The sequence below is a fragment of the Podarcis gaigeae genome, assembly GCF_964106915.1.
Source record: "Podarcis gaigeae genome assembly, chromosome: 13".
NCBI lineage: Eukaryota > Metazoa > Chordata > Lepidosauria > Squamata > Lacertidae > Podarcis > Podarcis gaigeae.
In genome coordinates, this window is record NC_139689.1 from 13,897,572 (window position 1) to 13,925,520 (window position 27,949).

General features: G+C 44.1%; 1 protein-coding gene across 1 annotated transcript; it reads right to left on the reverse strand.

Annotated features, from left to right (window-relative positions):
• Positions 1-14,136: 14,136 nt before the first annotated feature.
• LOC310830783 (vomeronasal type-2 receptor 26-like) lies at positions 14,137-27,308 on the reverse strand (the record flags this gene model as incomplete). The annotated part of the gene is made up of 4 exons (XM_083710623.1): positions 26,460-27,308; positions 25,732-25,959; positions 24,835-24,961; positions 14,137-15,038 (listed from the first exon to the last, which is right to left on the reverse strand). Exons 1-4 carry the CDS (start codon positions 27,294-27,296, stop codon positions 14,137-14,139), a joined length of 2,094 nt encoding a protein of 697 aa, XP_083566749.1. The 5' UTR covers positions 27,297-27,308.
• Between the last annotated feature and the right edge of the window lie 641 nt (positions 27,309-27,949).

Consider the following 27,949-nt stretch of genomic DNA (forward strand, 5'->3'; position numbering starts at 1 on the left):
AATGAGCTAAAAAGTAAGTGGAGGAAGAGAAGAGATTCCTTTCACAGTATTCATATACATTATGTGGTGAACCCTGTTAGTCAAATATGCCCTTTGTCAACATTTCAGGGTTTAGTGCATCTCTCTCATTTATACAAAAGACATACATGCAGATGGGCTGAAAACTGGGATCATCTCCCATTTGTGGTTTGGAAACCTGTGCTTTGCTGAATGGAGAGGGGCACTGTGTCTGTTTTTTTACTATCTTTATGAATCATGTTAACACTTGATGTCTGGAGCAGGGCATTGTGTCTACTTCACTTAAAAACACACAAAAGTTTTTTTATGTCATTGCAAAATTTCGCAGGGTCTTGTACAATGGATAAAACTGGATGGGGGAACATACCATGCCCCCAACAGCAAATTTCCTGGACATTATCTGGCTTTGTCAGAATTGCAACTTGGGTTAGATGCACATTTCTTCTCTGGAGCTTCATCTTTCTTCTTCATGATGCACATGCCCCATCACACAGCAAAACTGTGCGGATTCTTCTCAGACTTTATTTATGAACATTTATTTCACTTGTGAATCAGCTGCTAACTACTTTTACTGTTCTCCTGCAGAACTGGATTGTATCTGCAGTTTGCCATAACGTCTCTGTATCTTTAATTATGTCCAGTGTGCTAAAGAGGAATAGTTATTGTACTGGCTCCTACCTGTAGGGTTTTTGTAGCTGTAAGCATTTTCCCCACTTCCCCAGCTTATTTGACATGCCCTCCTCACTAATTTTTCCACTGGTGCCTAAAATCTTATTTCTTTTATACAGTAAGCAATTCCCCCCTTTACTCAGCAACTCAATTCAGATACCCTCCTAACTAAGCAGAAAGTGATGCATAACCAAAAACTGCTGGTGAGAGAGAAGCCCACTCTCCCATCAGTGGCATTTGTTATATACTGTAAGTGATCTAAATTTGTGTGTAAGACGGGAGAGTTACACATTTTTTTCAGGTATTGCAGTAAAGGTAAAGGGACCCCTGACCATTAGGTCCAGTCGTAACCGACTCTGGGGTTGCGGCCCTCATCTCGCTTTATTGGCTGAGGGAGGCGGCATACAGCTTCCAGGTCATGTGGCCAGCATGACTAAACCACTTCTGGCAAACCAGAGCAGTGCACGGAAACGCCATTTACCTACCCGCAGTAGCGGTACCTATTTATCTACTTGCACTCTGACGTGCTTTCGAACTGCTAGGTTGGCAGGAGCTGGGACAGAGCAACGGGAGCTCCCTCATCAGGGGATTCGAACCGATGACCTTCTGATCGGCAAGCCCTAGGCTCTGTGCTTTAACCCACAGCGCCAACCGCGTCCCCACAGGTATTGCAACCTCCACCTTTATTCAAGTTTGTCTGTCTGTCTGTCTGTCTGTCTGTCTGTTGTTTGCTTATATTACAATTATGGTCGGTGGAAGAAGATTGGAAAAAATGTAAAGCTTATTTACAGAAATATTGTAAAATTAATGAGCTTTACAAAAATGGTGGAATGAAGTTATATGGCTTTGGCAGAAATGTTATAAGGAATTAGGTACAGATAGATTGTTAATGGGAAAAAAAATAAGGTTAGAACATGTTAAGATTAATTGCAGGAAAGAAAATAGAGGAAGATGAAAAGGAATTGCTGAAATAGTTAATTGAAGTGGAATACAAAAAGGGAGGTGTGAGGAAGTCAATGAAACAAGTGTATGAAAGATAAGATTGAAAATATTGGAAGTGTTTTTAATTGTTTTTGTTTTGCTTTGTTAATTCAATGTTTTATGTAGTGTTTTTGTTTTTGTATTGTATTATGTTGATTTATTTATTTTTTATTTTTCTTATTCTGTAATTTCTAAATTCTTAATAAATATTATTTTTTATATATATATATATATATATTACAATTATGTACCATCTTTATTTTCCAAAGATCTCAAAGTGGTGTACATGGTTCTCCTTGCAATTTCATCTTCACCCTGAACTGATGCCGAGGAACCTGCCTATTCCTCTATGCAAGCTAATATAGATATTGTACATAGGTGTCCTACCTGCGGAATCTTATAGATATCCAAAATAGTTGCCACATAAAAGGAGATTTCAGAATCCAGTCCCCCAATGACCCCAGTCAGATTATTTTCAACATCACATATATAGTTAGGGACAATTTTTTCCACCATGGATAAAAGCAGCAGTGTGGCAAGATATGTGCTCCTTGCACTGATATAGCTGTCATATAAGTGGAAGCCCAAAGTGATATTGGGTAAGATGTGAGGGTCTTCATTGATCTCCTTGACTGCAAATGCCAAGGCCACGATGTGCTGGTAAAGCTTAGGCACCACCCTAGAATGAGAGTTGCAAACTGTATCAGCAGGAACTTCAAAAGACGTATTCTTTTACATATCAACAGAGTAGTTAATCATATTGAGTTCAGTGGGGTTAACTCTCAGTCTGATCCACTACTGAATAGCTCTTATCAATAGAAGGTTCTCTCTGATGTTTATTTGAAATCTCCTTTCTTGTTACTTGAAAACCCTGATTTGGAGCAAGAGAAAAGAAGCATGTTCCATCTTCCTGGTGACAGCTCTTGAGATATTTGAAAATGGCTATCATTCCTCCCCTCAGTCTCATCTTCGATAAACATACTAAACCACCTCATCCGTTCCTCATAAGGCTTGGTTTCCAGAGCATCTTTGTTGCCCTCCTCTGCACATGTTCTAGCTTGTCAATATCCTTCTTAAATTGTGGTGGTCAGAACTGGATACAGGACTCCAGGTGACCAAGGCAGAATAGAGCAGTACTATTATTTCTTTTCATCAGGACACTATACTTCTGTTGATGCAGATCCCTTGAACCTTTCCACATGTACTACTGGTAAGCCAGGTTTTACTCATCTTAGATTTGTGTATTTGTCCCTATTATAATTCATGTTCTTACTTTTGTCCAGGTTTTTAAAATATTTTAAGCTTAATAGTATCTAGAGTAGGGTTTGCTAATGTGGGGTAATGGGACGTCTTCCCTTACATATCGGAGGTCTTTTTCTGACACAAAGTCTCTGGTCTCTCTGGTCTCTCCCTGCAGTGATTTCATTTTCGTGAGTCAGTGATGGTCGTTGGAATTCACTGAATTCTATACTTAATAATAAGTACCTTTCAGTGCTGAAACAAAGCTTAGTCTAAGTTCAGAAAATGAAAGCATAAGGACATTCAGCTTCAGAACAGGTTTTTAAAAATACATTCTTACTAATACTCTAGTAGTTTAGGTAAAGTCTAGCAAAATGGGCTACTCAAAAGGCCTCTCCCAGACACACAAACATGCATACATTTCAGTATTCATTTCTCTATCCAGAAATGGGAATTTCTCCTATATTCTCTTAATTCACAAGACATTTGTTCCATTTTATTGCACCAGCATAAGTCCCATTCATATCTAAACTGGATTCCCCCAGGTAAGAGTGTAAACATTTGCTGCCTCACTCATTATTCTGAGGCTGCAACTCTAGGTTTGATCATTCCTTTGATGTAATAAAATGAGTGGCTTAGTTCTTACACAAGCTCTTCAGGCAGCGCTGGTGGGGGTTCCTCAGTGAATGTTGCTGGAGAGGTGATGAAGCCACCATGGAAAACTATGCCACCAATGAGGAACTCTCCTGGCTGATGGTACATGTGAAGTGGATGATGTGGACCTTGGAGCCTGCATTTTGCTATGTGAGCCTCACATACATTGTAAGAAATCAGTTCCAGCAGCAAGAACACTAAAAACACCATCCTTAATACAAAGGCAACTATTTGTTTTATGCAGAAACTATGTTTTTTTCTGGCAATACTAGAATAGGTATCCTTTGTGTTATGTTGCCATTGGCCAGAGTAAATATACAGGGATTTTTGAGGAGCAGCATATTAATTGTAGCCCTGTTAATAACCAAGCAGGATTGTAGTTGTTCATCCAATGCTCAAGATTCCCTGTGGAATTGCAGAAGAAAATTGCTGAAGAAAATATTCAGAACTGTTATTTAATTTCCCTTTCATTAGATAATAATAGACCAGTGGTGTATGGATGAAATTAGAACTTAGAAGCTCATAATAGAAGACCTTGTAGCCACTGGAGACTCAAAAATGTAGCATGGTGTAGTCAGCATCTTGGAATTTGGCTGAGTGGATCTGGAGTCACACCAGCATATGGCATGACTGGAATGGCTGCTCATTGCTGTTCTGTGGGATTACAGTTGTGTCCACTGGCTCTCAGCCTCCTTCCCCTGTGCCTTGGGAATGCATGTTTGCCCAAACCCTCAAGGGCCAATGCCCCTGTGATTCTGGAGAGGTTGAGTTGGTGCCCCATGCCCTCCTGTATGACTCCTTTTATACAGCCTTGTGAAAAGTCTCTCTTGATTCTGTCAGCCTCCATGAGCTAGAAACATAGGGAGAAAAAGTATTCCTGAAATCTCTCAGACCCCACAGTTCATCCAGGTTCAGCTGAGGGTGGTCATGATTCCTAAAGTTGCTGAGCCTGACTTTCTAGCCTTTTGGGTGAATTTTAAGTCAGTGTTCACCTTCATTCAATGATGCTGATATCTCTGTAGTACGGTGTGTCAGCATCTTGAAATTTGACTGAGTGGACCTGGATCCACATCAACCATGTGGCAATGACCCCTCACCACTTTTCCAGGGGGGACAGTTGCGTTCCCTCACTCTCAGTCTCCTTCCCCGATGGCCTAGGCACACACACTTGCTGGCCTTTGGAGGGGAATTCTACTTGGCCGGTGGATCTCAAAAGGGACGGGTCTTTCCAACCCAAAAGGCACTATAAATGGGCCAGTCACTGGTGCCTCCTGGAGGGCAGTGCCTTGCTGGCTGTGGCCATTGGCTGCTGTCTCGTCTGGCCTGGCCTGCAGTGAGGCTTAAATAAACAAACAGGGCCCAAATACATGGTGACCACAATGAGGTGAGAGGTGCATGTCGAGGCAGCCGTGGTGGTCCCTTCAAAGGGACCCTGGGAGCAGATTGTGTAGAGAATGAATCCATATGAGATGAGCAGGCCAATAAAAGAAACTAGTGACAAAATTCCACTGTTGGTGATCATCATGACCTCCAGGGGATTTGTGTCAATGCAAGCCAACTTGATGACTCTGGAGAGGTTGAGTTGGTGCCCCATGCCCTGCTGTATGACTCCTTTTATAGCGACTTATGGAAACTATCTCCTAATTCTGTCAGCCTATGTCAGATGGTACCGTAGGGAGAAAGAGGATTCTTGAAATCTCTCAGACCCACAGTTCATCCACACCCAGGTGAGGGGGTCAGGATTCCCAAAGTTGCCGAGCCTGACTTTCCAGCCTTTTGGGTGAATTTTAAGTCAGTGTTCACCTTCATTCAGTGATGCTGATGTCTCTGGCTTCTTCTGCAAACTTCTGCATTTTATTTTTAAAATATGTATTCTGCTTCACTTCCACTAGGGCAGGGGTTGGGGATTTGTGGCACTCCAGATGTTGAGGGATTCCAAAACCAACCAACCCCAGCCAGTATGGAAAATCGTCAGCAATGATGAGGGCTGTAGTCTAGCAATATCTGGAGGGCTATAGGCTTCCCAGCAAAACTTTAGGGGATTAAAAGCATATAACAACAAAAGAAATAATATGTTTGCCTGTGTTTTTATATTTGCTGTAAGCCACTCGGAGTGGCAGGGGAAAGCCAGGTGGATGGGTTATAAATAATAAAATTATTATTATTATTATTATTATTATTATTATTATTAGTCCTACTTCCTTCGATTTCTGTCTCCACTTGAATAACCTGGACCTTCTACAAGGAGGGCATAATCTTACAGACAATACTTAAAAAGCATAGTCCACAGATGTCCAAACAGAAATAAATGTTTTAAGGTTTAATGGTTTACTTGCATTCTCCATTCATCATGGTTAGATCTAATCAATTTTATCTGCTCATCAAACATTTGATAAAGGGTGCCAACAGTCAGTGAAAGATCCAACAATATACTTATCACATATATGATATGTATATGTATTAAGTATAGAGTGTTCTGATACATCACATGTGTTGGTGAAATAAAACTTTTCAATTGTGGCTCTCCATCTGCAAATGTGTTGCGCAGCGAGGACTTTTCCAAGGACCAGAGGGCAGAATTCATTTACATTTTCTTATCTAGGACTCTGAATTTCTCCAACGAGGCATGATTCAGAAAAAAATCTTTGGGGGGAGGGGAACCCAATTCAATGGGGCATATGTTATCTCACAGTACATTGGGGAGAGTGCATTTCCAGTTGGGTACGGCTTGAAGGTTTCCCACAGGTATCTGGTTGGTCAGTGAGAGTACAGGCTGCTGGACCAGATGGCCCATTGGTCTGCTTCAAGAGGATCATCTTCCATTTATACGTTCTTGGGTATGGAAAGGTTGATGGTGAAATATGACTGTTAGCAGTACAAAACAATAATTCATAAATGAGTACTCGTATATTCCATGGCCAAAATTGTACAGTTTCACAGATCCTATTATGTTGAAAGCTGTAAGACAACTTTGATCATTCAGAATTAAGGACAGATAAAGATTTCCTTGCATATATTTTGACAAGAATTGCTTTGAGTTCTTGTTAGCACATGCTACAAGAGAATAATGTATGTGTAAACGTATGGTTGTTTTCTTCAAAGCAAATAAGTCAATTTTACAAATGAATTTTCAACTATGGGAATTTGGATTCTAGAAAAAATATAAAAGGCAGCAGCTGAACTTATATTTCCAAATATTCTACTGTACACACAGAGAAAAGCACAAAAGACAGCAAAGGGCAGGTTTCTCATTTCTTTAATTTTTCTTCCTTACTAGCTGTTCTCTATTGTTCAGCTCAGACCTCAGAATAATTATATAACATTTGGGGGAAGAGATGCAACCCAGCAACCCACCACCAGAGGCTAAGATGGAGAAGATCTCCACAGCTACCATGTATTTTCCCTTGGTGCTCAGGTAGGAAGGAATAAAGGACAGCCAAATACTGCAGATGACCAACATGCTGAAAGTGATAAACTTGGCTTCGTTGAAACTGTCTGGTAACTTCCTGGCAAGGAAAGCCACAGCAAAACTTAAAGTTGCCAGGGAGCTCATGTAGATGAGGACACAGTAAAACATTGTCACAGACCCTTCATTACATTCTAGTATAATTTCTTCTATCATTGAGTACATGTCCACATCTGGGTATGGGGGTGAGATTGCCAGCCACACAGTACATATCCCTGCTTGAACTATCCACAAGTCGCCCCCATCAAGCTAAAGCCACGCCGGGTTCCCTTTGCTCTCAAGGCTAAGGTGGACGAACAACTGGACAAACTGATCGCCCAAGGAGTTTTGGAGCCGGTTGACCACGCCAAGTGGGAAACCTGGATCTTGTGCCGCGCCCCTATCAATAGATGTCTCCATTGCTGAAACGCCGCATAGATTGCAAGCAGTTGTCGATCATACACTGTATAGTTTTGCTCCGACTTGCTCAGCTTCCAATTTTGGCCTCCAGCCCTTCTTGGCCCCGGGCTGCAAAAGGACCGCTCTCACGGCTCGGTCGGACGCGTCGGTCTCCAGTCTCATGGGCTTCTCCAGATCAACATGTAGGAGCTGCTCCTCCGAAGCGAACGCCTTCTTTAGTCTCTCAAATGAGAGCTGGGCACTTTCTGTCCACGCGAACTTCTTTTTGCTACTGAGACAATCTGTGATGGGTGCGGTTAAGTGAGCAAAGTTCTTTATGAACTTCTGGTAAAAGTTGCCGAACCCTAAGAACCTCTGCACATCCTTCCTGGTTTTGGGGGCCTTCCATTCCAGCACTGCCTTCAGCTTGCTTGGGTCCATAGCTAGGCCCTTGTCTGACAACTTGTACCCCAGAAACTCAACTTCTCTGGCGTGAAATTGGCATTTTTCCAGCTTGACCCACAACTGGTGCTTCTGCAGTCGCTGTAGTACTTCCCTGACGTCTCTGACATGTTGCTTCTCATTGTCCGAATAGATTAAGACGTCGTCTAAGAAGGCTACACAATTCTTGTACAGCAGGGGTCCCAACACGTGGTGCATGAAAGCTTGAAAACAGGCGGAGCCCGATTGTAATCTAAATGGCATGACCAAGTACTCAAAGGCCCCAGGGGGGTGAACATGGTAGTCTTCCATTCGTCCCCCTCCCTTATCCTAATCAAATTGTATGCTCCCCTGAGGTCCAGTTTGGTAAAAATTTTCCCCTGCCTCATTCGTGTTAAAATGTTGTCAATCCTGGGCATTGGGAAGGTCATGGGTTCTGACACCAGGTTCAAGGCCCGGTAATCCACTACAAGCCTGGGCTGATTAGTGTCTTTTTTGTCCACAAAAAACACCGGACTGCCCCCCACCGCCTTTGATTCCCTTATGAACCCCCTCTTAAGGTTCTTGTCAATAAACTGCCGCAATTCCTGCATCTCCCGGTCGGACATGGCATACAGCTTACCCACCGGCAACTGAGCCCCTGGGAGTAAGTTGATTTGGCAGTCAAAGGGCCTGTGGGGGGCGGGTAGTCTGTCTGCCTCCTTCTCGCTGAAGACCTCCTTCAGGTCAGCATATTGTGGTGGCACCTCCCCTCTTTGTTCCACGGCCAGCCCAGCCCCCTGGCCACCGTCATTCTTGGGTTCTCCCCCCCGACAGTGTTCCAAGCAGTAAGCTGACCCAAAGGTGACTGACCGCTGATGCCATGACACTACTGGATCATGCAGTGCCAGCCAGCTCATTCCCAGTATTACTGGAGGTCCTGCCAGTGTGGCCACGTGAAAAGCGATGGTCTCCGTGTGCCTGGAAACCTTCATTCGCATTGGCGGGGTCTGGTGCGTCACCCCCCCCGAAGTTCCCTGCCATTGATGGTGGTCACTTGCAAGGGAAAATCCAGGGGCAGCAGGTGAAGTTGATGCTCCAGAGCAAAGTCCTTGCTGAAGAAATTACAGGAGCTGCCCGAATCCAGCAGCCCCTTAACCTTGACTGGGTGCCCAATCGGGAGTTCTAGCACCACTTCTATGGCTATAGCTGCCTTGGGAGGGTCAGGCTGGGGCACTTCTATTGGTTGCTGGCCTGGCTGCTGCCCCTGCTGGTTGGCAGCCAGGCGTTGTCGTTTCCCTGTGCCTGCCCTTCCTCCCCCTTCTCCCCACAGCCAGCAGCCCCCACCATCCCTTGCCAGGCTTTCCTTTTAGGGCAGACCCTGGCAAAATGTCCTGGCCACTAGCAGAGGAAACACTTCTTGGTAGTTTTCCAATCCTTCCCCTCCTTCTTGCGACCTTCACTGGAGTTTGAAACCTCGCGCGCGCACGCGTCATCAATTTGCATTGGGTCAGCCGCCTGGGAAAGCTGTCTTGGTATTTCAGGAATGCGGTAGTCCTGGCAACGTTCTCCTCTCACTTCGCATTTCTCCGGAGCCTGCGCTTCCTGCCGTACTCCAATCGCAAGCACAGCCTTGGTCAGTTGATCCATCAACTGTGGGCGAGGCGCATGGGACAACTCGTCTTTCACCGTTGGGGACAACCCCTCCTCAAACAACATTTGTATTGGTTCAGAGTCCAGATCCCAACCGAGCCGGTGGATCAACGTCGCAAAGCGCGACCAGTAGTCTCGAACGGACTGGCTCCCCTGCTTGCACCCCATCAGTGCCCGCCGAGTCACACTTTGCTCCACTTTGTTGGAATACATCACATTTATTGCCTGAAAAAATTTCTTAAGGTCCTTCAAGGCATCATTTTGCGTCGCCATAAGGGGCCTGATCCATTCGCGTGCCCCATCCTCCAGATGCCCCACAATGTACGCTACCCTCTCCCCGTCATCAGCAAAGTCATTATGCTGCAGTTCCAAAGCGTACTCTATTTCCGTTCGGAACGCATTGTAGTCCTGGGGGTTCCCACCAAATTTGTGTACCAGCTTCCTTGCGATGGGGGTGGGTCTGACCTGCGCATCCTGAGCCCGTCTTTTGTCCAGCCACGCCGTCAAGATAGCTACATGCTGTTCCAAGTCTCGATTTCTTTCTAGCAGACTCGGCATCGCAGCTGGTTGCTCCGGCTCTCTGGCTGTCCCTGTTCAGCTCATCGTGCTGCCTCGGGGGGGGGGGGCTCTGCACAAGCAATGTCAGTGACTGACGGATTGCTGTAATGGTTCTAGGGGGTTGCTCGTGCATAAGTTGGTGCCACACCTGGCTGGGTTACCTGGGTGAACCCTTTCTGTCCAGACAGCCACCCATCCGTGGCTGTCTCAATCGCTGGCAGAATCCGTCAGTGGGCGTTTCTTGAACTTCTTCCAGCAAAGAAGTTCTTTGACGCCCAGTCGCCTCCTACTCTCCCTGCACGGAAGCCTTCTGCGCAGGGAGGGTGTGGGCAGCGGAGGACCCGTGCTCTCCCCGCTGGTCTCTGGCGAGGAGTCCTGGAGCCTTCTCTCCGATTCCCGCATCTGCCCCCCTTCTCCACTGGTGCTACTACTGGGACCCTCTCCGGCATCCCTCTGGAGCCTTCCCTCCGCCTCTGGCTCCGATGGCAGTTCCCTGACAGACGGGAACAGGGAACAGAAGTCAAAAGGCGATCCCTTGATTGGAGGGCCCTAAAGAAATGGAAGCAACTTAAGACTAACATAAAGCTTGTGGGTGCTGGCATTCACCTTCCATCATTTGATTTGGATGACTCTCTCAATGAAGATATTGATGAGAAAATTGGGCTTCCAACTGAAGCCGGTTATTATCACAAATTTATTCCGAAATTTAGCAAGATAGCAGTGCCGTTATCTGACCTAACGCAGAAGATGGAGCCAGATAAGATTAACTGGACAGCAGCATGTCAGCAGACGTTTGACGCCTTAAAAAGCACCATGACATCAAATCCAGTCCTCGTTGCTGCTGATTATGATTGTGAGTTCACCATCTTCACCGATGCATCCAATGCTGGGATCGGGGCCGTGCTGTGCCAACAGGGAGAGAAGGACGACCTGCATCCCATCACCTTCATAAGCAAGAAACTACTACCAAGGGAAAGACATTATTCGACCATTGAGAAGGAATGCTTTGCCATCGTATGGGCATTACAGAAGCTGAAGCCGTACATCTGGGGGTGATCTTTTACTTTATGTACTGACCATTCACCCTTGTTGTGGCTGAGGTCAATGAAGACTAACAGTAAGTCGATGAGGTGGGCCCTATCACTTCAAGACTTTAATTTTACAATTAAAAATGTGAAAGGGACCCTGGATACCGTCACAGATGCCTTGTCCAGAAGACTTGCAGTTGAAAGTTAACTGAATCCCTAACATGTAACAGGTTTTTGTATATATGTATATTTTACCAGAACACAGTATTTGATGTACAAAGGTTAGGTGTGATGTGAAGGGTGAAATGTTTATTTGCCATAAAGATGTACTGCTGATTGATCAGGAGAATAACTAGGTTAAGTTATCCCTCCTGAGTCAATCTTCTTAAGGGGGGAGGAATGTGGCAATTGCCTCCTAGGATGGGTCAAGGAAAGGGTTAAAATGGGTGTGATGTGATTGGCCAGTGAGAATGCAAGGGGGGAGTAAAAGATAGAGTGGGAGGTTTTGAAAGGCAGTTGAGGTTTGAGAGTTGGGAGTCGTGGCTTGGGGGTTGGAGAAGGAAGAGGGTGGAATACGCAGTGGGTTGGTTGAGTTGTATTGTGAGGGAGTGAGAGGAATTGTTAGGGAGTTAGATAGATAGTTGGGAATAATTCAGTTTGAAGTTGTAGGAACTAAGATTTAAGAAACTGACAAGAGAAAAATAAACTGACACCATACGCTTATTCCTGCACTTAAAAATAAACTTGATTATTTGTTTACATTAACAACTGTCTGGACTCCATGTGTCCCCATGAGAAGCAGGGTGGTGGCAGTGAAGAAAGCAACCGCAGTGGTGGCAGAGGGTCAATAGACCGTGAAACGTCCGGGGGCCCTGTGTGATCGCCACAGGTGCAATCCCAGTCTTCAAGCGTTAGGTGAAGTACCCCATTAGCTCTACGTGCACCCAAAATTACCTTGAGTCGTGACTGGTTGGTCACCCCAGGTTGAGGGTGATGGAACTGCACAAAGCCCTCATATTTGTGCAATTTTCTGCCCCCTTTACGCATATGACTTCACCAGGTACTGGTGCCTAAACCTCTGTACAGCCTAGGACCTAGAAACCTGATTGTCTAATGTTGTTTTAAACTTTTTTTAATAGGGTGAATGATGGGTGATTAATAAATAAATATCCCTGCTGTAACAAACTGGCAACTGCAGGTACAGAGAACCTGTGGCTGTTTAGACAGAAAACTCTCCCTGGATATGGAGAGGCAATTGTTTTTGAATAAAGGGAACATGTTATTATAGCATAACACACACCTCTATACTAAAAATGCAATACGTGCACAGCAATCAAAGTTTAATTTATATTTTTTTGTCTTATTTCATGTATTAAAAAAGGAGATGATGTGTCCCCTTCCTCCACTCCCAACTGAGAACAGGAATTGAATCCTGATGGGTGCTGCTTGCATAGGAGCACCCTGAAACCAGCTGAATCAAATTCTCCCCCAAACCAGCTGCTAAGCAGAAGTTTCTGCAGGGAACATGGTGGTGAAATAGACTGTCGCAGCCTTTCCACCCACCACTCAAACCCTGAAAATTCCAGATCACTCTGCGTATCCCACCCCATAATGGGACAATCTGTGCCTGTCTTTCCTGAACTTGGCCCAAGCAAAGTCTATTGTTCCAAAGTGTGCAATATAAAGAATTACTTTCTTTTCAGCTTCATTGAATGAGCCTGGGTTATACAATCAGGAGAGGGAAAAATCTCTCCTTATTCACTTCTCCTTTTTCCTTTTTCCACCATGTATAAATGCATTGAAACAGTGAATTAAATAACTGACCGTTCTGAGACAGCCAAAATCAGCTGTTAGAGGTGGCTGCCTCATGCTGTCTAATGGTGGGGAAGGCCCTGAGTGGAATGGGGTAAATTATTTCACAGTACATAGATAATCTATAGAACTCACTGCCATAGGAAACAATGGTGGAGACAGTGCATTTGCTTTTGGGTGCAGCTTGAAGGTTTAATCTCACTGTAAACAAGTGGTACAGTGACAATAAAGTATTTCAATTTCCCACAGGAATCTGGTTGGTCAGTGTGATTACAGGCTGCTGTACGAGATGGGCCATTGGCCTGATTCAAGAGGATCATCTTATATCTCTACAATCTTGAGTATGGATAGGTTGATGATGAAATCTGACTGTGAGCAGTACAGAACAACAGAAAATAAATGAATACTCAAATATTCCATGGCCTGCAATAGTACAGTTTCACAGATCCCATTATGCTGAAAGATGTGAGACAAGTTTTATCTTTGAGAATTAAGGCTAGATACAGATTTGCTTACATGCATATTTTGACAGGGACGCGGGCGGCCTAGGGCTTGCCAATCAGAAGGTCAATGGTTCAAATCCCTCCAATGGGTTGAGCTCCCGTTGCCCGGTCCCTGTTCCTGCCAACCTGGCAGTTCAAAAGCAGGAAGAGCAAGTAGATAAATAGGTACCACTTCGGTGGGAAGGTAAACGGTGTTTCCATGTACTGCTCTGGTGTGCCAGAAGCGGCTTAGTCATGCAAGGCACATGATCCAGAAGCTGTGCGCCAGCTCCCTCGGCCAATAAAGCGAAATGAGCACCTCAACCCCAGAGTCGTCCGCGACTGGACCTAATGGTCAGGGGTTCCTTTACCTTATATTTTGACAAGAATTGCTCTGAGTCTCCTTGTCAGCACATGCTAGAAGAGAATAATGTATGTGTAAATGTTTGGTTGTTTTCCTCAAAGCAAATAAGTCAATTTTTCAAATGAATTTTCAACTATGCGAATTTGGATTCTAGAAAAAAATTATATAAGGCAGCAGCTAAACTTATATTTCCAAATATTCCACTGTAAACACAGAGAAAAACATAACATACAGCAGATGACATTTTCTCATTTCTTTAATTTTTCTTCCTTATCAGCTGTTCTCTATTGAACTATGGAAATTTGGAGTACATAAAAAATTATATAAGGCAGCAATTGAACATTTTTTCCAAATATTCTGCTGTACACAGAGAGAAAAGCACGAAAGAGGGCAAAGGGCAGGTTTATTATTTCTTTAAATTTTCTTCCTTATTAGCTGTTCTCTATTGTTCAGCTCAGGCCTCAGAATAATTATATAACATTTGGGGGAAAAGATGCAACCCAGCAACCCACTACCAGAGGCTAAGATGGAGAAGATCTCCACAGCTATCATGTATTTTCCCTTGGTGCTCAGGTAGGAGGGAATAAAAGACAGCCAAACACTGCAGAAGACCAACATGCTGAAAGTGATAAACTTGGCTTCGTTGAAACTGTCTGGTAACTTCCTGGTGAGGAAAGCCACAGCAAAACTTACAGTGGCCAGGCAGCTCATGTAGATGAGGACACAGTAAAACATGGCCACAGACCCTTCATTACATTCTAGTATAATTTCTTCAGTCATTGAGTGCATGTCCACATCTGGGTATGGGGGAGAGGTTGCCAGCCACACAGTACATATGCCTACTTGGACTATGGAGCAGGAAAGGAGAATGGAGTGGCCTAGTCCTTTTCCCACCCATTTCCTCATCCTGGATTCTGGTTTTGTAGCCATGAAGGCCAAAACCACCGTGAAGGTTTTTGCCAGGACACAAGAAACAGCAGTTGAGAAGATGATACCAAAAGCTGGTTGCCGAAGGAGACACGTCACCTTCTCAGGTCGGCCAATGAAAAGCAAAGCACAAAGGAAGCAGAGCAGGAGAGAGATGAGGAGAGTGTAGGTGAGGTTTCGGTTGTTTGCAATGACCATGGGTGTGTTGTGGTGTTTTATAAACGTACCTAGTACCAAAGTTGTGATCAAGGAAAGGGAAAGAGAGAAACAGGCTAAACTGATGCCCAAAGGTTCTTCATAAGACAAGAAGCTTATATCCTTGGGTAGACATGCATCACGGTTTCTGCTTGGATAGTCTTTGTCTGGGCATTTATTACAGTCATTCTTATCTGGGGGAAAACAAATATATTAGGTCATATATTTTAGCTTGCTGAAATGTTTACTTGTTTACTTGGTGACCAATGTTTACTGTCTGAGAAGAATAGAGCTCTGTTTAAATCAAAGCACATGTTTAGTACTGCCTGATGCTCTTTAATGTGGTATTGTTGCAATCTAAGCTTTGTCTATCGCATGGATATGCCAATAAACCACATGAGACCGTGAGGGGAAAAGTAGTCCAAAGTGTTTCATTCTGCGCAGAAGGTTCAGCTGGGAATAACTCGCTAAAACAGCTAAATGTCATACAGAAAGTTTCAAACAGTTTTATACATTTGGCACAAATTCCACACATTCTATTAAGTTTAAATTTCCTATCCAATAGAAACGTTTGTTTCCCTCACACCATTTCCTCTTATGGAACTTTGTTGTCTCCTTATGATTGGTCCAAATTACAGTTTAAACAAAGGAGCTTCCTCGTGGTCTGCTAAACTTTTATTGCAGGATAAGATTTCACTTTAGTATTGTCCTGTGGTACCTCGGGTTACATACGCTTCAGGTTACATACGCTTCTGGTTACAGACACCACTAACCCAGAAATAGTGCTTCAGGTTAAGAACTTTGCTTCAGAACAAGAGGAACAAGAGGAACAGCCATTTTACATCTGGTCCTAACCAATGTTGATGACCTGGTTAGTGGGGTAGAAGTGGAAGGATCATTAGGTACGAGTGATCATGCTCTTCTGAAGTTTACTATACAGCGGAAAGGAGCAGCCAAGCATACTAGGACTCAATTTCTTGACTTTAAGGAAGCCGACTTCATAAAACTTAGGGAAGTGCTGGGTGAGATCCCATGGACAGTAATACTAAAAGGAAAGGGAGTTCATGATGGCTGGGAGTTTGTTAAGAGGGAGATAGTAAAAGCACAACTTCAGGCAATACCAATGAGACGGAAACATGGAAGGTGCCTAAAGAAGCCAGGGTGGCTATCTAAAGAACTTTTAACTGAGTTAAAATTAAAAAGGATGTGTACAAAAAATGGAAAAGGGGGGAAACCATCAAGGAGGAATTCAAACAAATAGCCAGCACGTGTAGACACAAAGTCAGAAAAGCTAAAGCACAGAATGAACTCAGGCTTGCTAGAGAGGTTAAAAGCAACAAAAAAGGCTTTTATGGGTATGTTCGTAGCAAAAGGAAGAACAAAGAAACAGTGGGGTCACTCAGAGGAAAAGATGGTGAAATGCAAACAGGGGACACAGAAAGGGCTGAACTCCTCAATGCCTTCTTTGCCCCAGTCTTCTCCGATAAAGAAAACAATGCCCGACCTGAAGAATTTGGAGCAAATGATTCAGCAGAGGAAACACAGCCCAGAATAACTAAGGAGATAGTACAAGAATACTTGGCTAGTTTAGATGTATTCAACTGCATCCAAGAGTATTAAAAGAATTGGCAGATGTGATCTCAGAACCACTGGCAGTCATCTTTGAGAATTCCTGGAGAACAGGCGAAGTCCCGGCAGACTGGAGGAGGACAAATGTTGTCCCTATTTTCAAAAAGGGGAAAAGAGAGGACCCAAATAATTACCGCCCAGTCAGTCTGACATCAATACCAGGGAAGATTCTGGAGCAGATCATTAAGCAAACTGTCTGTGAGCACCTAGAAAGGAATACTGTGATCACCAATAGTCAGCATGGATTTCTGAAAAATAAGTCATGTCAGACTAACCTGATCTCGTTTTTTGACAGAATCACAAGCCTGGTAGATGAAGGGAATGCAGTGGATGTAGCCTACCTTGATTTCAGCATGGTATTTGACAAGGTGCCCCATGATATTCTTGTAAAGAAGCTGGTAAAATGCGTCTTGACTATGCTACCACTCAGTGGATTTGTAACTGGCTGACTGACCGAACCCAAAGGGTGCTCATCAATGGTTCCTCTTCAACCTGGAGAAGAGTGACTAGTGGGGTGCCACAGGGTTCTGTCTTGGGCCCGGTCTTATTCAACATCTTTATCAATGACTTGGATGATGGACTCAAGGGCATCCTGATCAAATTTGCAGATGACACCAAACTGGGAGGGGTGGCTAACACCCCAGAGGACAGGATCACACTTCAAAACCACCTTGACAGATTAGAGAACTGGGCCAAAACAAACAAGATGAATTTTAACAGGGAGAAATGTAAAGTATTGCACTTGGGCAAAAAAAATGAGAGGCACAAATACAAGATGGGTGACACCTGGCTTGAGAGCAGTACATGTGAAAAGGATCTAGGAGTCTTGGTTTACCACAAACTTGACCTGAGCCAACAGTGTGACGCGGCAGCTAAAAAAGCCAATGCAATTCTGGGCTGCATCAATAGGAGTATAGCATCTAGATCAAGGGAAGTAATAGTGCCACTGTATTCTGCTCTGGTCAGACCTCACCTGGAGTACTGTGTCCAGTTCTGGGCACCACAGTTCAAGAAGGACACTGACAAACTGGAACGGGTCCAGAGGCGGGCAACCAAAATGGTCAAAGGCCTGGAAACGATGCCTTATGAGGAACGGCTAAGGGAGCTGGGCATGTTTAGCCTGGAGAAGAGGAGGTTAAGGGGTGATATGATAGCCATGTTCAAATATATAAAAGGATGTCACATAGAGGAGGGAGAAAGGTTGTTTTCTGCTGCTCCAGAGAAGCGGACACGGAGCAATGGCTCCAAACTACAAGAAAGAAGATTCCACTTAAATATTAGGAAGAACTTCCTGACAGTAAGAGCTGTTTGACAGTGGAATTTGCTTCCAAGGAGTGTGGTGGAGTCTCCTTCTTTGGAGGTCTTTAAGCAGAGGCTTGACAACCATATGTCAGGAGTGTTCTGATGGTGTTTCCTGCTTGGCAGGGGGTTGGCCCTTGTGGTCTCTTCCAACTCTATGATTCTATGATTCTATGAATGAGAACAAAAATCGTGTTCCTGTGGCACAGCAGCAGCAGGAGGCCCTATTAGCGAAAGTGGTGCTTCAGGTTAAGAACTGACCTCCGGAACAAATCAAGTACTTAACCCAAGGTACCACTGTATTTCACTCTAGTTACCGAGAATAGTCTGACCGCAGTCCGAGCATGCTCAGTATGTCAAATTCAAATTCAAATTTATTTATTTACGGCTATTAGCCCATAAAATGTGTACAAACCTAAAAGCACAGAAACATAAAAACCAATACATCTAACAACAGAAGGGGAACACCACAATGCAAGGGTGGGTCATTGAGCAGTGACAAATAACAGCTTGGGGCCCGGAAAGATCCAAGGGATGGTTCCCAGAAAAAGGAGAACTGGAGACAAGATCCGTCATGCACTCTCATCATAACTGTCCGATTAGTTTTTGTTGTTGATGTTGTTTTTTGGTGGTTTTTGTGTGTGAGATAACCGCATTCAGGAATCTCGCCACCTGCAGAGTTACAGAAGGATCTGTATCCTGCAAAAGCAGTGCGGCATGTGACTCAACAGGCCTGCCAACCAAGCGCAGTAAAGCAGGACCCAGGAATTTGGTCCTGGCTATGCTATGTAAGGGACAGTTGAACATTATATGTGGAAGAGATTCAACTGTTTTCCCGTCACACTCGCATAGCGGAGACACCAAACCCTTGGAAAATCTGTGGCTCAGCAGGTTCGATGGAAAAACATTGAACCTTGCACGAATAAATGCAAGTCGGTGTGGTACAGATGAAAGAGATGACATATATGATGGAAGGCCAAGTGGTGGGGTTATTCCATGATACCTGGGGGAGCAGACACCCCCACCCCTGGAGAGGTTGTGTTGATTTTCAATGTCTGCTAATCTTTGCTCGATAAGGCTTTTGGCTGAGCGTAGGTTCATCTTTAAGGAGTCTGCTGGGGAAATTCCGATGCTCAGAAGTTTGGCATGGATTTTTCCTACCCACGGATTAACAAAGTCATCCCGCCAGAGGCACTGAAAGAGGTAATGGTCGGGAAGCCTATGCCAGCTGGACAGCCAGTAGCCAAAGACTCGCTTCCAGATGACAGTCTCCAATGATGCAGTCCTTAGCTCCAGATGTATGGCTGCATTGCTCACACACATGGGGAGTTTCAGGAGGCGATGGAGAAACTGATTCTGCAATGTCCCCAGCGATGTTAAATTGGACCCTGGGGCCCAGAGTGGGGCAGCATAACAGAGGGTGGAAACCACTTTTGCGTGGTACACCTTCAATGCAGAAGGGATGTGAGAGGCTCCGTCGACCGCAAAAAATTGGAGTAGAGTGTAAAGTATTGTTTTCCCTTTGTTCAGTAAATACTGTATCTGTGGCTTCCAGCTTAGGTTGTAGTGAAAAAAGACTCCCAGGTATTTAAATTTGAAAACCTGTTCTAATTGGACTCCATCTAACTTCCAGCTGTAAGTTTTCCGAGACCTGGTAAAGACCAGTACTTTAGATTTTCCATGATTAATTGTCAGATGGTTGAGTTTGCAATAAGCCGCAAAAATCTTTAGAGCTCTGCATAAACCGACTCTAGTGTAGGAAAGGATCGCTGCATCGTCAGCATATAGGAGCAGAGGGCAGCGAAAATCAGCTAGGCGGGGGGCATGAATGTTGGCTTGAGACTCACTCAGAAAGAGCTTCATGTCGCTAATAAACAAGTTGAAGAGGAGTGGGGCCAAAATGCAGCCTTGGCGCACTCCTCTATTTATTGGGACCTCATTGGATAGGTTTCCCGCCGGTGTGAGTCTCACTCTAGCCGACGACCCGTGGTGTAATTGGGTTATAAGCCATAACAGCCTTCTATCTATGCCCCATCTCTCTAATTTCTTCCATAGACAGTTTCTTGGGATACTGTCAAAGGCGGCCTTTAAGTCTATGAAAGCGACACATAGGCGCCCCCGACTCGGGGCAGAATATTTTCTGGCAAGATGATACATAATTACCATATGGTCCGTGGTCGAATAATTGTTCCTAAAGCCCGCTTGCTCATGGCCAATCAAATTTGAGTCGTATGCCCAATGGGACAGCTTAGACAGCAAAAATTTTGCATAGATTTTCCTGATGATAGACAAAAGGCTGATGTTCCGGTAGTTCTCTGGGTCAGCAGGGGGACCCTTTTTATGGACTGGTACGATCACGGCCTCCTTCCATGACCTAGGGATAAGCCCCGTAGAATTAATTGCATCAAAGACTTTGGCCAGAATTTCAGCCCACCACCTCGGTTGCGCAACAATAGCCTCAGCAGGGACTAGATCCGGCCCAGGGGCTTTGCCCGTTTTCAGATCTAGTATCAAGTCCATTATCAGCTCTGGGTCGGTAGAGGGCCACAAAGGTAGATGGTCGGCTCGGAATTCCGTGGATGAGTTGGATTCCTCTGCCAAAGAGAAATATTTACTCAAGAATTGTTCCCATGTGGGCGCAGGGATAATCGCCAGTGGGTACTTCCTTCCTCTTTTGTTTATCAGAGCCCAAAATTCCTGTGGTCTGCGGGATCTAGAGGCCGCAATCAAGGCTCGCCAACGCTTTTGGTACCATTCGCGTTTGGCCAGCTTTAAAGTCTGTTTGTATGCTCTTTTGGCTTGTAAATAGGAGGGTGGTAGAGCCTGGGCATTAGAGTTTTTGTATTCATTATAGATAGAATGAAGAAGGGATCTTGCTTGTTTGCAAGAGGTGTTAAACCAAGGGGCCCCAGTACTGCAATGCGCCACTTTCGCCTTTTGAGGCGGTGATGTAAAAAAAGTGGTAAGGTTTGTTATAAGAAGGTTAAAAAGTTTCAAAACCGAATTGAAGTCTTGTAAATCAGTAGTTACTTGAGGTAGATAGGCAATGATTTCCCTATGAAAAAATTCCTGGTATTTTTGGGCCACAGCCTCCGACCATTTGATCCCTCTTATTTTGGTCGATGATGAGGTTTCCAGAAGGACTGAGTGTTTATAGTCCTTCTGGCACCGGAACAATGACAAAGTGGTCACTATTGGAAGGTGATCACTGAAATGTTGGTTTTCAACTTGGAAGGAAAGTACATTAACGGCCAAATTTGCAGAGATCAAGAAGTAATCGATAACACTGTTAGATGCTAGTCCCAGGTGAGTGAACTCCCCCGGTATGTCGGGGGGGAAGGTGCCATTCAAGAAGACTAGATTCAGGCGAATGGCCATTTGGTAAAGGGTCACTCCTGCTTTGTTTACTCTGTTGTCCTTTGAAGTTCTAATTCTGGCATGTTCCAAGTCAAAGTTGTCCAAGCATGGGGGAGTCCACCGTTTGGACTTGGTTAGTAGGTCCCAGTTTGTGGCAATACGAGCATTAAAGTCTCCCCCAATTAAGGAGTACGAGTTAGGGCATTTGGTATGACATGACAATAGGTGATTTTCAAATGATTCCCATCTCCAATCAAGATCAGGTGCAGAGCCTTCAGGGGGGAGATAGACATTAGTAATTAGTAATGAGGACTTCCCTTCTGCGATCAGTCCAGATAGAGCAAAAGGCGGGGAAGCCCGTACCAGAGTGAATTTGGCGTGAAGTTGGAGTGAGATCCCAGTCAAAAGACCCCCTTTGGGGCGACCACCTTTCAAGGAAGGGGAGGCCGGAAGTGTTAGAAGATCAAAGCCGTCTATGGTAATCTCTTCCTCATCCCATGTTTCTTGGAATAGAATGATATTAAATGAATTTATATACTTCCTGAATTCGGGATCTGATTTTTTGGTTCTCCAACCAGCAATGTTCCAGCTAAGTATTGATAATGTCAGATCCTTGTGCTGTCCCGGTAATTGTCACTTTGAGTTGTTTAATAGGTTCTTGGAGGTAGGAGGAGGACCCATAAAGAAATCAGTAATTTTAGTTTGTGCGGATAAGGTCTTCTTCTGTGTTGGTCGAATCCATGATTTGGTAACATTAACAGGCAGGGAGGGCTTTGCCGGGGAGGAAGAATTAGGCAAAGTTGGTGAGGTCGGATGCTGTTCATTGAGGTGAGTAGTAGTAGGTCTTTGATGGGCTATACTAGTAGATCCATCAGAGTTGTCAGTCTTAACCAGGGTAGCGCTAAGAGGTGTTCCAGCCATCACTTGTAGTTGTTGCGCAGATGGAGAAGAATTATCACGCAGATGTATAGAAGGACGTGAGCGTGGGGATGGTGCATGCATAATCATTTCCTGGTGATCTTCAGACAGGGTAGATTCTAGCTCTGGCATTGAAGCAAAGGATTCATCAACTTCCATATTTTGATTGGACATAAGGTCAGAGACGGGAGTGTTGAGTTTATCGACTTCCTCCACGGTAGAATGGTGCTGTTGGTCAACAGGTGACTGCTGATTCAGATCAGTAGGGGGTAACAAAGTAGCAGGTTGAAAGCTTATCAAGGCATTTGATGGAGGCGCCTTGTGGGATGTGGAGCGCCTGCTCTCCTCTCTCGTCGGCATAAAGGGGTCCCCTAGCGATAGGAGTCTTTGTTTGAGTAGATCCAATCTGTCGAGAATAGCCTGCTGTTCTTCTGAAGGGAGTTTTCCATAAGAGGAGATAAGATTTCTCTCTTCAGGGATATTCCAATCTCCACTTGCAATTGGATCATTCCTCAGCGTAACTAGATGGGCACTTGGGATCGCAGGTGGAACAGGGGGTACCCGGCTAGGTGTTTTTTCCTTTATTATTGGAACAGAAGGAGGTAACGAGCATTCATTGTCGGTTAAGAAGTTGGCAAAAAGAGGTTTGACACTCGTGTCCTTAAAGACTCTTGTTGTTACAATCTCCCAGGCTGCCAGCTGGTCTTTTTGTCTTGCAAGAAGATGTGGGACCCTTGCAGACTGGAAGGAGAGCATAAATTTCCTTGGCCAGGGCGTGGCATTTAGGGGTACTACAGATATAAGATCTATCTGGAAAAAAGGGATATTTAGCAAATCACGTAGGTACCCTTTAGCCATCCTCAGGTTATTCCACCTAAGTCTGGGGGCGTCACGGGAAAAAATGGATAGACATATTTTATTAGGTTGAAAAATCAAGGATTGCTTGTTCCTTTGGGGCAGTGGCAGCCTGCTTCTAGAACCCTTAAGGTGAGATTTCTGGTCATGTTGTCTCTTTAAGGCACTTACAAGCTGCACAGGAGATTGATGCAAATTAGATAGCTCAGTTGAGGAAGATGGATGCGTCAGAAGGGCTTGTGAAAGTTTATTCAAAGATAAAGAAATTCCTTCCAATTGCTTGAAAATGTAGCTTAAAGTCCTGATTACTAGTTGTATTTGATCAGGTACTGATTCATGGGCAGTTTGCCCTGATGCGTCCTGTTTTAGTGATGGCGAAGGTGTAATTAAGGTGTCAGGAAGGGGGGCTTCCCTATGGCTTCCATCCGCCTCTGGATCAACTGGCTTTTCCAGCTCCCCTTGACCATACAGAGGCCAAAAGCGGTTGTATGTTTCGACCCCAGAAACAATTACTTGCTCTGTTTGGCTGTTATTGTTAGTTGGTGGTGAGGGAGATTCAAGCTTTGACTGCTTTGACTGCTTTGCTCTTGGAGGTGAACAACCTTTCTCAGCAGATCTTGGTCGCTTGCCATGACCCATTTGTCACTGTCTCACTGACTACGGAGGTTAAAAGTAGACGTAAACGGAGATAAAAAGAGAACTTATCTTCTGCTATTCCTCCTCCACTGCTCAGCATAACCCAGTCTTCAAGGCGGCGTTTCTAATCAGCAGCAGGCTTTCTCAGCAGAAGGTTTGAATATCCTTGTTAATATGTATATTGGCCACGACTGGCCAACAGTAGAGATAAAACGGTTAAAACTTCTAACAGAGGTAAAATAATTAAAAGTCTAATAAAAACAGCTATAAAAACGGCTATAAAAGGCTGTAAAAGGCTATAAAAGGTTTGTAATCCAGGAGGGTTCACGGAGGAGAAGTTGTTACAGCCGCCATCTTGCCACACCCCTCCTTGAGTGAAAGTCTGGACCTAATGTTACACAATCGTATGTCAAAACCTTATATGGTATGATTCTCTGTACAATAGTACCTCGGGTTATAGACGCTTCAGGTTACAGACTCCGCTAACCAAGAAATAGTACCTCAGGTTAAGAACTTTCCTTCAGGATGAGAACAGAAATCGCACAGCAGCGGCAGCACGGCAGCAGTGGGAGGCTAAAGTGGTACCTCAGGTTAAGAACAGTTTCAGGTTAAGAACGGACCTAAAAAACGAATTAAGTTCTTAACCCGAGGTAGCATTGTATTTAATTACTACAGTATTCTTGAATTTAATTGGTTCAGGGCTATGTGGTCCTGTAAGTGCCACAGCCAGGGCCATTGCCATCTGAATTTTTATTCACACTAGCCTGGGTGCAGCCCGTGTAAGTCAGAAGGAGTGGCAAGGCCTCCTCTAGATATGCTCAGGACGTAAGGTAGAAACGTGCAAAGAGAAAGGCATGCTTGGCAAATCCACATCATGATCAACTCTCATCTGGAAACCAATGCCCCCACTGTGGAAGGACATGTGGATTCAGAATTGGCCTCCACAGTCACTTACAGACTCATTGTTAAAACCGTGTTTAGGGAAGACAATCTTACTCGGCTATGAGTGATAGAAGAAGAAGAAGAAGAAGAAGAAGAAGAAGAAGAAGAAGAAGAAGAAGAAGGAGAAGGAGAAGAAGAAGTGCTTTGAACCACATACCATCCAACTACTCTGAATGCATGGACATTCTCATTTGATTGGCATATTTAGACTATCTGAAAGGCAATGATCACAAAGAGGCAGGATCACAAACACAGTAGCTTATCTCTTTTGAAAAGTAAATTCAGCCATCTTTACAACACCTTTTGATTATTAGTGCTGAGTCTGGATCTATTGAATCTATTTATTCCTCCTACCTTCCTGGATTGCAATCTTCCCCTCTGCACATGGGATGCAATCATAGCAGCAAGGTGGCTGTCCCTCCTTCACTTTCTTGCTGGATCCTGGAAGACATCTCTCAGTACAGAGAGAAAGAGGCCGAGTCTATTCCATAAATGAAAGAGCAGAAGGATCAGCAAGAGAACAATGAGTTTGGAAATCTTCATGTTCCTGGGCCCCTCTCTATGTTACTAAGCTGAGTCAGCATTTCAGCAATATGTAGAATGGCTATTTTTTTTAGTAGTAGAAATGTTTGAAGTAATTTGATACCCCCTCTATTGTTCTTGTATGTGTAGGTATTGTTCCCCACCTGTTAGCTAGAAAGGTGAAATCTTGGGGCTTACCTATCCTCTTTTCTTCAATTAAAAATCAGTATTTTATAATTGTTAAGAAATATTTATAAAATATTTATAAATATAATAAAATAAAATATTTGCCTTTATTCCGTTAGCAACTTCTAGCAGTAAGCTTTTGGCTCTTAATCTGGTACTTGGAAGAAGAAGAAGAGGAGGAGGAGGAGGAGGAGGAGTTTTAATTTGATATCCCACTTTATCACTACCCTAAGGAGTCTCAAAGCGGCTAACAATCTCCTTTCCCTACCTCCCCCACAACAAACACTCGGTGAGGTGAGTGAGGCTGAGAGGCTTCAGAGAAGTGTGACTAGCCCAAGGTCACCCAGCAGCTGTATGTGGAGGAGCAGGGACACAAACCCAGTTCTCCAGATTAACCACCACTACACCACACTCTCTATATGCATTGGTCATGTTCTACACAGGAGCATGCAGTTTCATAGACAGTGAGCAGACATGCAGGTGAACGATCATTGCTTAGGCAATACTGAATTTCTTTGGAATTATCTAATAATGTGGTCCTACCTGATTAAACCAACTGTGCCAGGTTATGGCATCTTCATCGAGGATGAATGATTGGTCTCGAGAAGTTTGCAAATCTATCCTCCCAACGCTCACTCTGTGCAAACTTTGGTTGTTGAATATAATCCAATTGACAATATCTAAGCTAGATTCCACCTCTCCATGTTGGTTGATGAAGACCACATCTCCGGCTGTATTATTAAATGAGATAATTCTCAGAAAGCGATGGAGCTAGATAGAAAACAGAAAAGGCAATTGTTTGGAAAAGGCAGGGAGGAGCATTTTTCTCTCTCTTCCTGTAGGAAAACCCTACAGCAATTGGTGGGGGTGATTCAGTCAAGTGTTAGTGGATTCAGGTCCAAGCATGGAGAGAACATCATTTTTCTCTCTCCCACATCCCTCTCTCTCCCTCTCCCCTTTTTTACACCCTTTCTTTATCTCCCCTCGCCACACCTCTTTTCCTCTGGCCCTCTTCATCTCAGGAGACACCACAGTGGTGTGCAACCACCTGCTCTGAGGGAGGATTTTGTGTATATGGGATAGAGAGAATGCTGAACATCTCTCTCGACCATTACTGACGCTTCTTATCTGTGAATGCAGTAACATATCAGTGGTCTGCAAAAGTGCTTTTTCATGTCTGAGATGAATGAGCAAGATGACAACACTTTGGAAACCCATACCTTGTGGGAGAATAACAGGCCTCTTCAAGTTGAGGATATTTAGCCTATTACCTGCCAAAATTGTGGATTCGGATTCTTCCCTCTCCCTCTGTATGCCATTCCTCTGTGCCTGAGTCTGGATGTGGACATGACATGTAAAGCATGGGCCACGGCATATACAGCATTGTGGATACTGTAACTGTGGCCTGTCATGCTCATTTCAAAAAATGATCCAGGAAGGTTCCCCAGCTTCTCTTCTCCGGTGCAAATATTCCCCTCCACCCTGTCTGAAGTGATATCTGGGAATACACAGCCAAAGGCCTGTTGCCAGAAGTCCCTGATAAAACCGTCCCCATCTGTGCTGGAAGGGTTTCTGTGAACAACATACTGATGAAATCCTGGTGGGTTTCTGAAGTGAATTTCAAAGGATATAGCACCATTGAATACTCCTGAATCCCAGTTCCTTTGAAAGACAAATGAAGTGAACTCAACCTGGGCTGTTATTATCCATACTTTACTTTTTATATTGTATGTCATGTCATCATGTTCTGATAGATATGGAAGACATCTCAAAGTTGCCATGGAATAAGATTCTCCATAGGCAACTATTACATTAGCTGTGCTGCTAAAAAAAATATGATTTATGCTTGCCCCCTGTTGTAGCATGCCATCTATTTCAGAAATAAAACTTAAAGTGGGGACTTTTTCCAGGAATGCAAAGCAGACACCACTCTTGGTAAACATGGGGGAAATAGTTTGCACAAATCTTTCTCCATTCTCATTGTCCGTTGCAATGACTCCAATCCATGTCCACCTGAAATGCAGAAGCAAAGAGAGAATTCCCTCATACTGAAGGGCTTCTGAGGCTGCCATCTGGTAGAAGGGAAGCCCTGGGCTTTTATCATTCATCACTGGAGCAGAGCCATAAATGAGCTAAAAAGTAAATGGAAGAATAAAAGAGACAAAGTAGATTCCTTTCGCAGTATTCATATAAATTATGAGGTGAACCGTGTTAGTCAAATATGCCCTTTGCTAATGTTTCAGGGTTTGTTTGCCTCTCTCTCAGTTTTACAAAAGACACACATGCAATTGAGCTGAAACCTGGGATCATCTCCCTTTTCTCATATTTAAACCTTTGATTTGATGACTGGAAAGGGAACTGTGTCTGTTTTATATTATTTTTATGAATCTTTTTAACACATTGATGTCTGGAGCAGGGCATTGTGTCTACTTCACTTAAAAAGAAACTTTTTTATGTCATTGAAAAATTTGGCAGGGTCTGGTACAATGGATAAAACTGGATGGGGGAACATACCATGCCCCGAACAGCAGATTTCCTGGACATTATCTGGCTTTGTCAGAATTGCAACTTGGGTTAGATACACATTTCTTCTCTGGAGCTTCGTCTTTCTTCTTCATGATGCACATGCCCCATCACACAGCAAAACTGTGTTGATTCTTCTCAGACTTTATTTATGAACATTTATTTCACTTGTGAATCAGCTGCTAACTACTATCACTGTCCTCCTGCGGAACTGGATTCTATCTGCAATTTCCCATAA